Below are 16,672 nucleotides of genomic sequence, written 5' to 3' on the forward strand. Positions count from 1 at the left end.
ATAAATTGAGATGTGGTGTATACGTCGTTGAGCCTGCAATACAACGACATAGCAAATTAAGTTAAGAGAACAATACACTAAGGTTTTCTTCAGCAATTGATCGATTTCAGTTATATTTGTTTAATTTTCACAAGCATCAAAATCCTGATAATCACTTTGTCATTCTTCGGGCAACATATGTGTTCCGATTTTAATAACAAGATTATATAAAAAGATGGGGTATGATTACCAATAAAACAACTCTTCACCAGAGACCAAAATGACGTAGACGTTAGCAACTTTAGATTTTCGACAATGTTCAACAAATATACGACATAGCTATATATTGCAAGCGAATGAAGGCTCGAAATGACAAAAAGTAAATCGAATTTAAACGAGATATATTGTACTCGTAAAAGACCATGCATGAAGTTCTATTACTTGACGTTAAAATAATATTTTGAATATAGTATGAGTAAGTTTGAACATTACTTGTTCAAAAGCTGCATTAATTTTCCTGAAGTTGTTTTAAAGTGTATATGATGAAAGTAACTCTGAGCTGCCACAAAGTTATGTCGAAATACTCACCTCTTGAGTAAAAAAGATACCATTATATATAAATTAGTTTATAATAAATTTTCCAACTACAATCCCCTTCCCTTTTCATGAATGTGACCTACCGAGTTAGATTATTTACCGGTTTGTAATGAAATGAGCAACACGACGAGTGCTGCTTACCCTTCCAGAGCACCTGCGATCACCCCCATTTTTTGGTGGGGTTCGTGTTGCTTAGTCTGTAGTTTTCTATGTTGTGTTATGTGTACTATTATTTGTCTGTTTGTCTTTTTCATTTTTGGTCATGGCGTTGTCGGTTTATTTTCTATCTATGCGTGTGACTGTCCCTCTGGTATCTTTCGGCCCTCTTCCAACAATAAATAGTGAAATTTCCCACATTGTGTATTTAAAAAGTAAATATCTATGTTTGTTCTTTCACTTTTTGTTTGTAAATTTTTGGTCGTGGTATTGTCTGTTCTAATTTGCACTTAATTTGGAGAACATACTCACCATCAACATCTTCTGGATCTTCAGGTGCTTTGTATAGAAAATATAAATACACTTTATTCTAATTTAAATTTCGAAGAATAATCCCATTTATATTTTTGATACATATTTCCCCTAAAGGTTTGATAAAGATAATTTAAAAAGATATGTGTTAAAGTTCGTACACATTGCTTAAATATTAAATATGATTATTTTCTAAAGATATCAATGAACAAGTCAACAAATTGTAAACTATCGCTAAAATGTGTGCAGATTCATGCCACTATATGACAGTCATGTTTTACTGGGTAACAATCACTCCAAAAGATAAATCTGCATATCCTATTCAATACTACTGTTGTGATGTATTCAGATAAAAAAATATGTTAGGAACAACTCCTGTCCCCGTCTAAATAGAAATAATAATAGAAAGAAAAAAAAACAAATAGGAAAATTCTACAAAGACAAACGGGTGTTGACTATTTATTGAATCCGTTCATTATGCTGTGTTCAAAAGAAAGCCTTACAAATATTTCAAATAAATATACACATGCTGAAACTTATCCTGACCAACTGATCTACAAAACACGATTTAACTTCACTTTTTCTGTAACAGGTCGTGGCTTTCCTTTGAATACCTTTTTTGTATTATTTTGATAAACAAAGTATAAATCACGAGAACATACTTCCTTTTTAATTTGTTTTTTCATTAAACAATTAGAAGAAATAAAACTTTATATATTTTTTTTATTGTCGTTGTGTCTGTTTGGTTTAAAGGAGCTATAAAACAGGTTTAAACCACCATTTTCCTCAGACAAGTCAGAAAAATGAGAGATGTTTTTCACTAATTCCATTGTTTGATAACGTTTAATTTCGTCAGTTCTTATTTGCTTCCACCTTTTAGATTTACCTTGGAGTTCAGGGTTTTTGTTAGACTTTTTTCTAGTTAGAAATGGTTCTAAGACAAAATTTCCAGCCATAATCACGCTACGATACTAATGTGATACAAAAATAGCAGATGTCGTCTGTCTTTAGTCTCAACTTTTGTTTAATATATGATGGGAGTGGAATATCATTATTGTCTCAGAATAAAGAAAAACAGAAAAACAGGAAGAAGAAAAAAAACATAATCTCAAAGGAAAATAAATACAGTTTGCAGCTTTTTAAAATCAGAAAAATAATGAACCAAATTGTGCTTTGCATCAACAGATTTGAGTAAAAATCAAAATGTATATTGCGATGTCGATTAATATATTTACTTTTTAAAGCATATCTATATTTTAACCTGAACTACACATTATCTTTATTATTGAACATTACGACGGTAAAACCACACAATTATTAACGTATTTACAGTTTTAGTATTTTATCACCTACGAACCTTTTGACGTCATTCAACAATTAATTTTAAATTATGACGGCCGGCAAATGGTTTAAATTGTGATGCAAATTATGCCGGCACTTATGTGATTTTAAGTAATGCAGAACAAATTTGTATATTAGGATAAACACGTCTATTTAGATATAAAAGATGTCAGTACCTTTGCATTGTTTGATTCCATCTCCTTTGAAACCCTCTTCGCAAACACAATCATAAACGCCATTGAGTATTTTATATTGTGCATTCCTGTTACATTTTTGACGTCTAATGACTTGCATGTTTGCGTCACCTGATATTGTAGCAACGCATCTGGACACCGTCCCACAATCTCTGGATGTAATTTCTGTATCAATCTAATTGCAAAAAGACAATATTGTATTTTACAGCTGAATATGGAAGTATCAAATGAGTTTCGAATCTCAATTTGGATATATCGTTCTCAATTCGACACAATCGTTGTTACGAGTAGTAAACTAAACGGTGTACATCCATAAAAAATATAGGATGCATATAAGGTCGCCTTCAAAAACCGAAATGAGAGTAACAAATCTTTCCATTGAAATAATATGAATACATATCTTATTTTGTAATGTTAGATTATTCAATACACTTAATGATGTACATAGGTGAAATTAATAAAACCTTGAATTTAATATTAATACTATTAGTCGAAAGAACATCAGTTAAGGAACAAAATAAGTTAACAATATTCATAGGTTATGAGCTCCTTTTCGAGATATTTTTTTTTTGTTATGGTAAGAAAAGCTTAAGGCTGACTCAGACTTTTACATTATATTTACATTAGTTTTATTTGGGTCTCGAAGTCTTATATGAAAAGAAAAATGGGTGTTATAGGGCACAATATTTTACCCAGCATCGTAGGAAAAAAAACCTATGATTCCGAACTTCTGACATAATAGGTTTTTGTTTCAGTGCCAGTAATGAGTCTGATAAGTATGAATCGCGCGTCTGTATTTCAAGATTAATCAGCTTGATATCTTTATGAGTTTTAAAATTCAATATCTTACTGGAAAGTATTCGCCGGAAGATAGCTTGCAACTACACTGAGCTATCGGTATACATTTGATGTCACTTAGTACAAATCCTTTTTTACACTGACATCCTTCCGATGGGGGTAGTTTGCATGTTTTGGGGGCATGTATATCAACGCATGTGGCTGGACATCCACTTACAGAACTACTGTATTCCATATTGCCTTCACATATAAAAGCTATTCAAAAATAATAAATGTAGTTGTAATTGCAGATATAATGCATGCCATTTCAATATTTATAGATTACATGCAAAAACAAACGGAGATGGGGTACAAATGACATATTTCCACTTTCGATAATCGATTAAAACATCGTTACCAAAATTGATTGTTTGAAAATTATTCATATTTTGACATAATCACAGTGACGAAATCAACATTAGGATTCTTAAAAAGTAAATTCTAAAACGGTGATTTATCGTTTACACTAGATATAAATTTGGAACAGCACACTTACGACAAAATTGATTTGTTCTCCATGATATACTAACACCCATGTTTTCACATCTTTCTTCTATGCCTTCAGCAGCTTCGCAAACAATTGTATTTACTATATCTGGGTATCACTGTATGCACAGTAGTCATATACACAAGTGTTATATATATCTTGAACTAATGCCGTGCCTACTTGTGAGCAGTCTTTGAACGAGCTGCTTGGGTTAGCTGGATTTAACTGCCCGCAGTTTCTATTCGCTTTGTTTCTCAGTGCTGACGTACAAGGATCCGGCGGGGTTGTCATGCCACACCTGAATTGAGTTTAGAAAAATCATGTAGACATACGATTTATAATTTTGATCATGATTTAGTTCACGCAGGCACTTGTTTATTTAGGAAAATTTCTGTTATTTGTTTGCTTAATGGCAACACATCTTGAGACACGAACTAAGAACAGTTTTTAAAGTTAATGACGAAATAAATAAGAATTAATGAAAAAACATCAATAAAAAAGAAATAATAACAAAAATACCTCACTCCAAGGAAATTCAAAACGAAAAGTGCATCATCAAATGGAAAAATTAAAATCTCAAATATATAAACGAATGGAAAAAAACGGTCATATTCATGACTTGGCATTTTCTTATGTAGAAAACGATTAGTTAAACCTGGTTTTATCGCTAGCTAAATCTCTGACATGTATGCCAAATAGCGTTCAGTAATCATATACGTTATAATGATACATTTGATCCTATCAATATCTTAAAATTTCCCATGTTCTAACTATTAACTATTTATGTAATACCCAATGGTATAACCTAAATGACCAAACAATATGGCAAAAAAGAACAGAAAAAGAAAAAAAAACGCAAAAAAAGAATAATAGAATATTAAAAAAAGCCAGTTTCCACTACTTTAATCAAGTTTTGAGATCATGTATTTTATTTTATTTTGCTCATTCTTTCATCATTGTGAAAAAAAATCAACTACAAAGCACTTATAAAGGCCAAAAATAAAACTTTTTCCCAAAATTCTTTATTTTGGTTTAGAGCGGTCTGGTCGTATCATTCTGTATAGATATTCAGTATTGTTTCGTGCTATTGTATTAAGTTCTGAATTATTTTTTGTGTATTTGATATTGATATTGACAATACTCTAAATCTCTTTTCTGTATAACTGTACGTGTGCTATACACTAACTTTTTGCTAGTGCCTTCTCGAATCAGGTAACTTTCACCAATAAGCGTAAACTTGTCCAGTTTTGTGCGTACGTCCAAACCATCTTTTGTTCTAAAATCATCTTTAATGCGATTACAATTTTCACACAAGCCAATTAAATTCCGGCTGAAATGACTCGGTACCGATATAGTTACTGCGCTGTTCCCGTCCCATGTAATCAAAACTTTACATGTAGTTTTTAGTCTCACATAACGTCCTGAATATATGATACTGAAATATCTAGTTTTATATGGTAGATATATTTTAATTCCATCCACCTACAAATGTAAAAAAAACTTGAAAAACCAATTAAGAAATGAATGCTTCTATTTGTAATTTTATTGGGGTGTAGAAGTGTTTACAGACGCACATTTTGTAGAAAGCGTTGAAGTGCTCCATTCTGAAAATGTTTGCACGATCAACACTTTTATACATTTGTTATGATGTTGTCAGTTATCTTCACAGTTTCTTTCGAATCTTCCGCCTCTTTTTATAATAGTGTGTATTTACTAAGGGGCGTAAAGAGGGGGTGGGGGGTATCTGCACGGAAGAACGCGAAATAAAATTGCCACCCTCTTTACTAATTTCTTATCTTTTTTCTATAATCTTAATTAAAGATTCTCTTGTCTCTTGATCGTTTTTTTTTTTGTAAGTTTATTTTCGATTCCTGAGTTTGAATATCCCTTTTTATCTTTTGGCCCATTAGCTTATTATATCAATATTGAATTTAAGATATTACCTTGACAACGTTATTCTTTAACAAGTCAATCTTCGTCTTTCTAACGACTACTTGAACAGACCTTGTAAATGAGACTTGTGTATTTCCTCTGTTTTCATTCTTGACTTGAACATGAAATCTGCATCTACTGCTTGGATTAACATATTGAGACAAAGTATATTTACATGTTCCCATGAAATGTAATACTTGTCCGTCGAAAGTTCTGTAATGTGGATCGCCGCTCGCTGAACATGTACAGCTTTCTGGTGATAGAGAATGTACATAACATATTAAGTTCATTATAAGAAACAACATATCTGCAAATTATCATACAGCAGTCAAAGGTGTTGTGTTTTGTCTAATTAGCAATCTAAATTCGTGATAATACAAAAAAAATTCAAACAAATAACACTTTCAAGCTGACTTTAGAGGGTAACAAACACACAATTGACCAAACTTCTTTCTGCATGCTCTTAAAAATTTAGTGAGGGTTAAATTGAGAAAGGGAAGAGAAACGACGACTAATGTTTCAGAAGGTACCAATTCGCCCCAATACACGATAGTTCGTCCCTGGATTAAGTTACTTTTTGAAAATGCTCTCCAGGTCTATCAGGATAAGACAATTTCCTTGATTTAATTACAACTTTAAGAGATTGAACTTTAATATGATGCATTTACTTTATCATGTTAATCTACAAGTCTTCACAATAATTGAACACCCAATTCTTCACTCAAATCATAAGCTCAAGCAACATATGGTGACATCATCAATGGGCTTATTATGGCATCATTCTAGTACATGTATATTTAGAATGAGAAATGAAAAAAATTATATGTTTAATTTGCATTATGGCAACATTGCGGCGCTTTTTGTCATGGATTGAAATACATGTAGCGCTGCAATGAAGCCAGATTGATGTCAGTAGCGGCATCATTCAGCACTACAACGGCATCAATGTTCTGACAACCTCATCAGGTTGCGGCTTTAAAGTCACAACATTGCAGCATTCTTGCCGCAACATTTTTTATTTCATAACAGGACTTGCATGAAATGATGTGATTATCATGTACAAAACCTTACAAATCTGGTAAAGGAAAGGAGATATAAAACAGCATTTATGTTATAATTTTTTTCTCTCAAAACAAGATTAAAAAAAGTTCACATAATTTTATGTTTAATAGTTTAAAAAAGGGGTATTAAAGAAGTTCATATTTATGATATTAAAGCCAAATGGTAGATAAACCCTAAGATTTGTTGTTGTTTTGTGTTTGTGTGTTTTATTTTGTTTTGTATTGTTTTTGGGGTTTTTTTTGGGGAGGGGGTAACAGCTGCATTTGTTTACTTTTTGGTCTTATACACACATTTATGATCACTGTATCTTTTTTACAGAAAAAGATTTATTAGATTAACATTATCTACTTACTTGTTCCAATAGGAATGAAAAAGTCTGTCTTTGTAACAATTCTTTGAAACATCTTGGTTGCAACATGTTGATCCCCTGATCATGCTGATGGTACTTCAAAATTACATTTGCACACCACAATTTTTCCTTCTATATTTCTTGTACGTTGTTTCGATGATAACATTTCTATGAATATCACAGATCCTCAGTTGTTGGGTACAATGGAATGTCAGATTTAACATGTTTAAGTAAAGAAATTTCCGACAAAAAAATTATACATGTCTCTTTTTCAGATGAAAGCGGTTTCAAAAATACATGTCGTTACTGCAGTTGTCACAATTGCCTAGGAAATCTTTTAAGCTACACATTTTATAACACTTATTCGAAGATTATAGACTCTACATGTATGAATAAATACGCTAAAAAGTTAGTTACGGCAAGCAAAGTTTTTTTATACACTGTCTACTGTTCCATTGTTCAGACAATTTTTTCAAAATATGAGCACATCACACCAACTTAACCATATATGAAAGTGTAGGCTAACATCACTGTGAAAAATTTATCTATTTCCCATTATGCTTGAATATAAAACATGAAAAAAATCGTAAGAAAACCTTGTTGTCTGCATTTGTTTACATTTTCCCTCCTGTTTTTAATGTGTTTCTCTACAAGAGAACTCCGCAAAGGGAGGTAATTTTTGATTAGGTAAATACAGGACAACTCGACTTTTCAGGGTCAATTTATTTCAACAGAGTCAATTTGCCCACTGATTTTTTTTTCTTTTCTTGTTTAACCTGAATTCATTCTCTCTATTCATATAATCAACAATATAGGAAATGGCTGCATTTTTTTACAAAACCTGATCAAAATAGGCTCTAAAATCCCCCTTTTATTGCACTTTTTACCCTATTTAATCTAAATAGATTTTTTTTAAAGAAAGTTTACTGTTGAACACAATTTTCATTTGGTTTTTTTTCAACTGAAAAAAGTGTTAAATGTCTGAATATTTATATTTTTTCTTTTTATTAGTCCTAATTCATCATAATTTGTATACACCTCATTTTCCCCCTTTTTTGACACTTTAAGTCCTGTTACCATGGAAACGGTAAACATAAGAGGCTAAGTGTAGTAATATGTTTTGCTAAGCTCATGTGGCTCTATTGAACTAATAAAGTTTAAATCAAATATATTTTAGTCCGTGCCGAAATATTTTGGTGATTACAGAGAAATGCTCTTAATAACTAAACTAAACTTAAACGAGATTTTGTAACCTTTGCTACATGTGTATGCAAATTCTCTAATAAAATTTATTATCCATAAATAATATAATATAATTATGAACGTATATAACTATGGTTTGTATTTCCATCTCATTTAACTTTCCTCAATTATAACTGTGATAAAGATATAAAATCGTGCACCAAAATCAAGACAATTATCTTTCTTTCTCATTCTCAGCAATGCATCATGCTTAATTTTCAACGTCGTCAAATGATCTGTTCTTAACCAATAATTATAAGGTATCTAGTACAAAACGAACACTAAAACTTTTTGTTCGATATAGAACTAAATGGAATGACACGTGGAAATAAGCTGACCATTGTTGCCATGAATAACGACACAAAATAAATAAAATCCAAACCTCAGGTGATAGACTGGCGATGTGTCAAGTTTAACGATGGTGTAAACGCTTAGATGTTTTCCAACCATGTGTGGTAACTCTAATGACAAAAACACTTCCGAGGAAGGGACAAAAGTAACAACAATGGGTTAATGTATTAACTTTTGAATACACAAAAAAAAACAGTAAGAGCAATGTTATTACAGTCACGTTATGTAATCAATGCGAAGAATAGAACCATAACCCGAAGGTGTGTTGAAACTCAACTGTTTGGTCTTTTCAAAATGTATTAGCCATCAAACCAGATCAGATATTTTTTTTTTAAATCTTGCAACCTTTGATCTAAGTCAAATACAAATTGAAAGATGCTGCATTAAATACACCACAGTATCCTCTTTGGTCCAATTTAATGAAATTCATCCTCAGATGTGGACAAGTCTTTATTTTTCAAATTCACAATATCTCTAGCTGAAATATACACAGCATGATGCCTTTTTCATTTTGGTAAACGGTACTTACTGGAACAAACGTTGATTCCATCTCCTGTGTATCCTCTTTTACATCTACATCTTCCTCTTTTGCATGTATCATGTATGTGACATTTTCCCTTGCAATCACTTGGTGTGCCTGTATAGACAAACAAACCATCATAGCGAGATATTGTTATTAGCATTTAGAAATTAAATTGAAACACCACTTACAGATGAAGAATAGAGACATCGAACTTGCTTGAATAGCTAACTACTAGTATATGGTAAAGGTTTTGGTTATTAATGAAGATCGCACGGTGACTTCTAGTTCTTATCCTCTACGTCATTTCAACTAATGGGATGGTCTAGATTTAATATATGTTAAAAATTATCCCTGACTCTGTGTAGTCTCAAGCTTATGGCTTTGATAATATTGGAGGCTATATCATCAAGAAATGTAAATAAATAAATAGGGTCAAGAGTTTTATTAAGCGATGTCATGCACAACTTACTACTAATAAATATAGTAGGGAGTAAAAATAGTTTTTTTTTTCATTATTTATAATAGACGCCATAAAGAAATAATAATGTGGAAGGAAAAAGAAATTTGCATAGTTCAATGTATTAAAAAAGGACGCAGAGATGTTTTACAGCGAAACCACATATCCTTAAAACAATTCGTCCTTAATTTTACAACCAATCAATTATTAAGATATACATGTTATTTACGTCAGTAGAAAAAAGAGGCATATGAGACATCCAAATCGCACTAGTCGAAGAAAAAAAGAAAACAGCATGCTCCCCTTCAATACAAAAGACATTCCAGTCTTCAAACCTCTACACAGAAAATAAATACCGCGCCTGATACACATCAAACCTTTATCGAGGAAAGCGAAATAGGAAAATCAAGCTCCTGTATATCGTAACAACTAAATGAGGGTTTCAATTGGGGTCCGTCATTTCAGTTTTCTTTAATTCTTTAGGTCATTTTACTGTATTGTTTTTTAATTTTCTGCCCATTATTCCCTATTCTTTATATTTTAGCACACATTTATTTTCTATTCTTTATTTTTTGGCCCTATTTGTCTGTGTTCTTTATTAATTTTGCCATTTATCCGCACATTTTACCCGTTATTCTCTATCCCCATTATTCTACTCTGTTAACCCAATCCGGACCCTCCTGAAAGTGTCAAATTGGGTTTGAAGGAGATTTGTTATCAACGAACTAACCTGAAACAAACGTAATCGCATTTACTTAAGAGAAATTATATTTTCACAAATATAAAACAGAAAGCAGATACCTTAACACGGAAATTACAATTTTTCAGTTGATCCAAAGCCAGTTGATATTCCGATGTCTTTGATTTTTAATGGATTTGAAGTATCACATCATTGCATAATTTTCTTTCTGCGTCCGTCCTCTACTCGGATTCGTCCTCTACTCGGATCCGTCCTCTACTCGGATTTTTCCTTTATTCCTTTATAATTTAGTTTTGGATGTAACGCGTCTTCTGATTGGCTGACGTTATTTTGTTATATGAGCCCATAGACATAATTTAGTCATGTGACCGTGACGTCATCAACGTTTTTTCATGGTTTTCTACGGTTTAAAATGGAATTTAGAATTAAATTACAAGAAATGACTGTAATATTTTTTTCTGTCTATTCCAACTAACATAAAAAATGTGGTGCACACTGTTAAATAACCCGCTACGCGCGTTATTCGGTGTGCACCAAATTTTTAATATTATTTCTTCATTAACAGAAAAAATATTACAGTCATTCCTTAAATAACCTTAAATACTTGTGATTTATTATGACGATGCATTTTTCTTTAATGTTTCGCCAAGCTTCGGCCTGGCCTCTTGTCACGGATTATTGACTTTAAGTTACCTCAATCACCTGATACTAACTCATACAAAGGCTTCTTCACATTATTGGTAGATATCAAAGCGATATGGGCATCATTACTAGCCATTACTTTGAACTTAATACTTTCAGGATTATCTACAGTGATGCCATAATCTGAGAGTCGTTTGTATCTATACGTATTTGGCGTTTGTATTTTCTTTCGACATTTCAGAAATATAAACATACAAAATAGGATGACAAAATTCAATAAAAAAGCTAAAAATAAATCTTTAAGCTAGGCAACACGAATTTAACTCCCATCCAGTATTGAACCATTCATGGCATTAAATAAAAAAACATACAATTTCGCCGCACAGTCCAAAATAATAATAAAAAAAAGAAGAATGTTTCTGAGGACACGAATGTCCTCGTTCAAGCTTCAAACAAACGGAAATGGTACAAACGGACGAACGGAAATTAAGAAGGTCGGTCAAAGTTAACACTTTATGCCGATGGCGGGGGCATATAAACAATGTTAGTCGAGTGTTGTAACAACATCCATTATCTAAAGTAAGTGCATCATTAATAGATTCCATAATGACCGATATCAATACAAATTACCCTCTAAATAGTGAAAGACAGTTCTGTTTGTTTTTCCTCATTTAATACACAAATGACATTATGCAGCGATGTGAAAGAAATTGACTCTTAAGATAACTATGGAGTATAAAATTGAACCGTGTTTGTTCTGTCTGTGTATATTAACTTCCTACAATGTAGCAACGGACACTACCTGCAGGCTAATGCCGCTACAAGGCAACACTCACACCCACAAAGTGGAAAAGGATTAAAATAAGTTGCAAAACTTGTTTCCCAATCCACTATTAATAAATATGTTTAAGCTATAATTATTTTTAATAAGTAACCTCGAGCATTTAATTTAGAAAACATACTCACCATCAACATCCTCTGGTGCTTTGTATAGAAAAAATAAATACACTTTATTTTAATTTATTTTATACATTCTGATATGTAACTAAGGTTTTAACCAACAAACATGTACTAAAAAGTTTATTTCCCTGTATCAAAAGTCAATTTTATATCGTAATGGTTTGAATAATAACAAGATAAATAAAACATGGATTATAAGAAATATTGTTAATCTCACAATGAGGAGGATACTTATACTTTGGCATTGCACAAGGTCATCTTTTTTGCAGACTTTTTATGACGTCTTTACACTAAATTAAATCTTGGAAATATGATTTAATTATAAGTTATATTTTGCTTTGTGTACAATACAAAATTCTAACGTTTGTCTTTTTTACAAGATTTTACTCCGTCACCTCGATATTCTGCTAAACAGACGCAATATATATACAGGTATTATTATATTATGGGATGCGTACATTTTAATGCAATTTGAAATAAATGTCTATATTGATCTGACAAAACGTGCGAACGTAAACTATGTTGATAATAAACTCATCATAGAAACCAGGATTGAAATTTGATATTTACGCCAGACGCGCGTTTCGTCTACAAAAGACTTATCAGTTATAGGCTGCTTCAAACAAAATCTCTATTTAGCTCATAGCCAAAACAAATAACAGTTATTTAAGAAAAAAATCTTTGATTAAAATTCTTACTAGTCCAACCCTAAGGCATCTCTTTATATACTACCAAACCCAAATGTTGTGAAGATTAAGAACATCAATGATGTTATTTTCTCTTTATGTGGAACTCAGCTATATACAATGATTGAAAAAAGAAGTGTTACAGATAAATTTTAGTTCATTTTCCTTGAATCAAATTAGAAATAAAATGAACAAGGAATATCTCATTCGTGTATCTCAACGTGCCAATAAAATAAAGATCACCATCTCATTATATAGTTATCGGTGTAGAGGAAGTGGAAAAATATACAAACAACCTCTTACCTGTATAAATAGAGATCCTCCATGGACCACCACATGTCTGACGTTTTTTGCCTGAGCATGGCGTTTTACAATCACTTTCTTTTCTTTTTCTGTCTTTTCGTAAATCATTTCCACAAAAGCATTCGTATCCATACTATAAAATTATTATTCTTTTTATTATAAGTATCACCAACATAATCTAATCTAATACAAAGTAATGCAAGGTATTTGCCTATCTCAGAGTAATAAAGTATATATTTCATATGTCCTTCTTATGGTTCAAATACGACCGAGCAATTAAAAGTCTAAGGAATAAAATCTACGACTCCGAAAACGTTTTGTTTTGGTAATTATTTGTAAGAACCGCCCCTCAGGCTTAAGATTTATATTACCCCTGGGACACAAGTTTTGAAAAATGTACCATATTTATTAAAAAATAGGGTTGACTAAAATAAATGTTTCGGTGAAGAGTGATGTGAAGCACATTTCAAAAACTACTATAATCAACCTTATTTTATAAATTCATGAACACAAACTCCTTACCTATCAATGACTTACCTCAACACCTGCAAACTTGAATCCTTTTTTACCACAAAACTGTTTGCAGTTTTGAACTGTCATACCTTTGTCTTTCAGTACCTCGTTATGTAATATTCTAGTGCTGTCATCCTGATAACAACCAATATATCCTGATTCTTTAATAAATGGAAAAAAACCTATAGATTGAATATTTTCAAGATAAATTATGCTAGGTTTCATGTTTGATTAATGTGTAAAATGTCAAAGATTGTTTAAGAAAATCATTGTTTTATTGTACGATAATCGTTGATCAACGTTACACGAGCTGTCTTGATCGTCCGCGTAACAGATGAAATTTCAAAGCAGAAGGTATTATAATGCCAGTTTTGGGGCCCTTGAATTTGAAAATCAAAAAATATTAAAAAATTTACTAAATGATGTTCTTCAAATATTTATAAGACATTATCTCTTGGACAGCAGCATATTTTATTAATTTCGAAGCCTTTTATAGCTTACTTTATGGTATGGGTTTTACACATTGTTTTTGCAAGGTCGAACGAGAACATATAGCTGCTTACATCTACCCCAATTGGTCTATTGCGGATATTTGTCTTGTTTATAAATTTAGTGACGTCAAGTTGGTTACCTATTACCTATTCCCTATTCGTTACCTATTCCCTATTCCCTATTCGTTACCTATTCGTTACCTATTCCCTATTCCCTATTCGTTACCTATTCGTTACCTATTCCCTATTCCCTATTCGTTACCTATTCGTTACCTATTCCCTATTCCCTATTCGTTACCTATTCGTTACCTATTCCCTATTCCCTATTCGTTACCTATTCGTTACTAATTCGATTTTTAATATCCTTCCCCTTTTTTAATTAAGTCTCCCAAACAAAGTTTGGAGACTTATTGTTTTTGCTCAGTTCTTATTATTTTTATTATTCTTCTTCTTCCTCTTCTTCCTCTTCTTCTTCCGCCACTTTAAAAATGAACTTGTCCGCAGCATTTCTCCAAAACTACTTGTCAGATTTACTTAGGGTTTCATAAAATGTTAGACTAATATGTCTAGGTGAGCTATCAATCGTTCATTTGTGCATTGGGGTCTATTAAGGGGTATTTGGGGGGGGGGCAGAACGAAGGGAGGGGTTTACTATACAACCCTATGGGATTTTATTTTCTAAAATTTTTGAATGAATATAACTTGAAAACTGTAAGTGATAGATACATGCAGTCTTCAGAAATGATTAAAGGACAATAAAACAAATCACATGAAATATAGGGGAGTCCCTAGGGGTCATCCCTACCCCCTTCAATTCGAGAATATGCTTTTAACTTGTAAACGGTCCAGATCCCCACCCCTAAACCATATATATTCTTGAATAGGACGATAAAACAAATCAAATTAAATTAAATGGAAGTCCCCGGGGGTCATCCCCAACCCGTTCAATTTTAGAATGTGCTATTATCTTGTGAAGGGTCCAGATCCCCACCCCTAAACCATATATATTCTTGTAGGGGACAATAAAACAAAGGAAATGAAATAAAAGGAAAGTCCCTAGGGGGTCAGCCCACCCCCTCTTGTTTGAAAACTTGTAAACGGTCAACATCCCCACCCCTAAACAATATATATTCTTGTAAGGGACAATAAAACTAATCAAATGAAATTAAATGGAAGTTCCTTGGGGTCACCTCCACCCCGTTCAATTTGAGAATGTACTATTATCTTGTAAATGGTCCAGATCCCCACCCCTAAACCATATATGTTCTTGTAGGGGACAATAAAACAAATAAAATGAGATAAAAGGGAAGTCCTGAGGGGGTCATCCCACCCCCTCTTGTTTGAAAACTTGTAAACGGTCAACATCCCCACCCCTAAACCATATATATTCTTGTAGGGGACAATAAAACAAATAAAATGAAATGTAGGTAAAGTCCCTGGGGGTCACCACCACCCCCTCCTGTTTGAATACTTGTAAATGGTGGAGATCCCCACCAGTAAGCCATATATATTCTTGTATGGGACAAAAAATCAAATCAAATGAACATGGGACCATATGAATTGCGAGTTATGGGAGCTTTGTTTGGGAGACTTCGTAACAGCATCCTGTTACAATTACTTCTTGTTGTTTATACTCTTATATCTGGTAATAGTTCTAAATTTGTTGAGGTAAAATGATCTTTTTTTGACCTACTTATATGTGTTTGTACTCAACCGATCATTTTACTTTATGTTCGATACTCATTTGTTCCTTATTTGATTTTTATACGTTCTACCTTTTAACTGCTTTATGTCCGTATGTTTGAAGATGGATCTTGGTTCGAAGGGATGAAATCACCGTGTTAGCCCTTGCATAAAAAAAAAGATGTGGTATGATTGCCAATGAGACAACAACCCACAATAGACCAAAATGAAACAGAAACTGTCAACTATAGGTCAATGTACGGCCTTCAACAATGAGCATAGCCCAAACCGTTTAGTCACCTATAAAAGGCCCAGATATGACAATTTCAAACAATTCAAACAACAAAACTAACGGCCGTATTTCATATATAAAAATATAAACGGAAAACAAATATGTAACACAAAAACAAACGATAACTACTTAATTTCAGGCTCTTGTCTAGCGACAGGCACATACTAACATAATGTGGTGGGGTTATACATGTTAGCAGGGTGTACATCGTTTCAGAGCATGCTATTACCTTGTTTAATTCGTTCCATCACTCGCTTATAATTCGCTTATAATACGTGTATCATACGTTGCACCTTTTAAAACATGATTTTCAATTGTTTTGTTGTCTCTGGTGGTAGATTTGGATTCTTAGAGGTGATAAAACTCTATAAGAGCATATGTACCCGTTCCAGCGCTCGGATAATACCCTGTTACTTATTCGTTCCTTATTCGCTTTTAATGCGCGGGGTAAGTATACGTTGCACCTTGAAATAAATCGTTTTTTAATTGTGTTCATGTCTCTGGTGGTAAAAATGTGTTCTTAGAGAAGAAATGACCCTATTAGAGCGCATGTACCCGTTCCAGCGCTCGGTTAATACCCTGT

At 32.5% G+C, this 16,672-nt stretch overlaps 2 protein-coding genes and 1 long non-coding RNA gene across 3 annotated transcripts in view; 1 reads left to right on the forward strand and 2 right to left on the reverse strand.

Annotated features, from left to right (window-relative positions):
• LOC139487492 (leucine-rich repeat serine/threonine-protein kinase 1-like) overlaps positions 1-16,672 on the forward strand; it is a 203,550-nt gene that overhangs the window by 75,085 nt on the left and 111,793 nt on the right. The window lies entirely within an intron of this gene.
• LOC139489387 (BMP-binding endothelial regulator protein-like) lies at positions 1,045-9,522 on the reverse strand. The gene is made up of 7 exons (XM_071275700.1): positions 9,369-9,522; positions 5,847-6,088; positions 5,090-5,385; positions 3,913-4,201; positions 3,430-3,632; positions 2,562-2,754; positions 1,045-1,071 (listed from the first exon to the last, which is right to left on the reverse strand). Exons 1-4 carry the CDS (start codon positions 9,520-9,522, stop codon positions 4,006-4,008), a joined length of 888 nt encoding a protein of 295 aa, XP_071131801.1. The 3' UTR covers positions 1,045-1,071; positions 2,562-2,754; positions 3,430-3,632; positions 3,913-4,005.
• LOC139487503 (uncharacterized) lies at positions 12,128-13,784 on the reverse strand. The gene is made up of 3 exons (XR_011655829.1): positions 13,648-13,784; positions 13,111-13,243; positions 12,128-12,145 (listed from the first exon to the last, which is right to left on the reverse strand). It is a non-coding gene; the product is annotated as an uncharacterized lncRNA (long non-coding RNA).

The sequence above is a fragment of the Mytilus edulis genome, chromosome 9, assembly GCF_963676685.1.
Source record: "Mytilus edulis chromosome 9, xbMytEdul2.2, whole genome shotgun sequence".
NCBI classification, from domain to species: Eukaryota; Metazoa; Mollusca; class Bivalvia; order Mytilida; family Mytilidae; genus Mytilus; species Mytilus edulis.

Coding starts and splice junctions, on each gene's coding strand:
- LOC139489387 (XM_071275700.1), bottom strand. CDS start 9,522: ATGCTAATAACAATATCTCGCTATGATGGTTTGTTTGTCTATACAGGC. Junction 5,386..5,846: donor TAAAGAATAACGTTGTCAAG/GTAATATCTTAA, acceptor TTACATTTGTAG/GTGGATGGAATTAAAATATA. Junction 4,202..5,089: donor CGAGAAGGCACTAGCAAAAA/GTTAGTGTATAG, acceptor AACTCAATTCAG/GTGTGGCATGACAACCCCGC.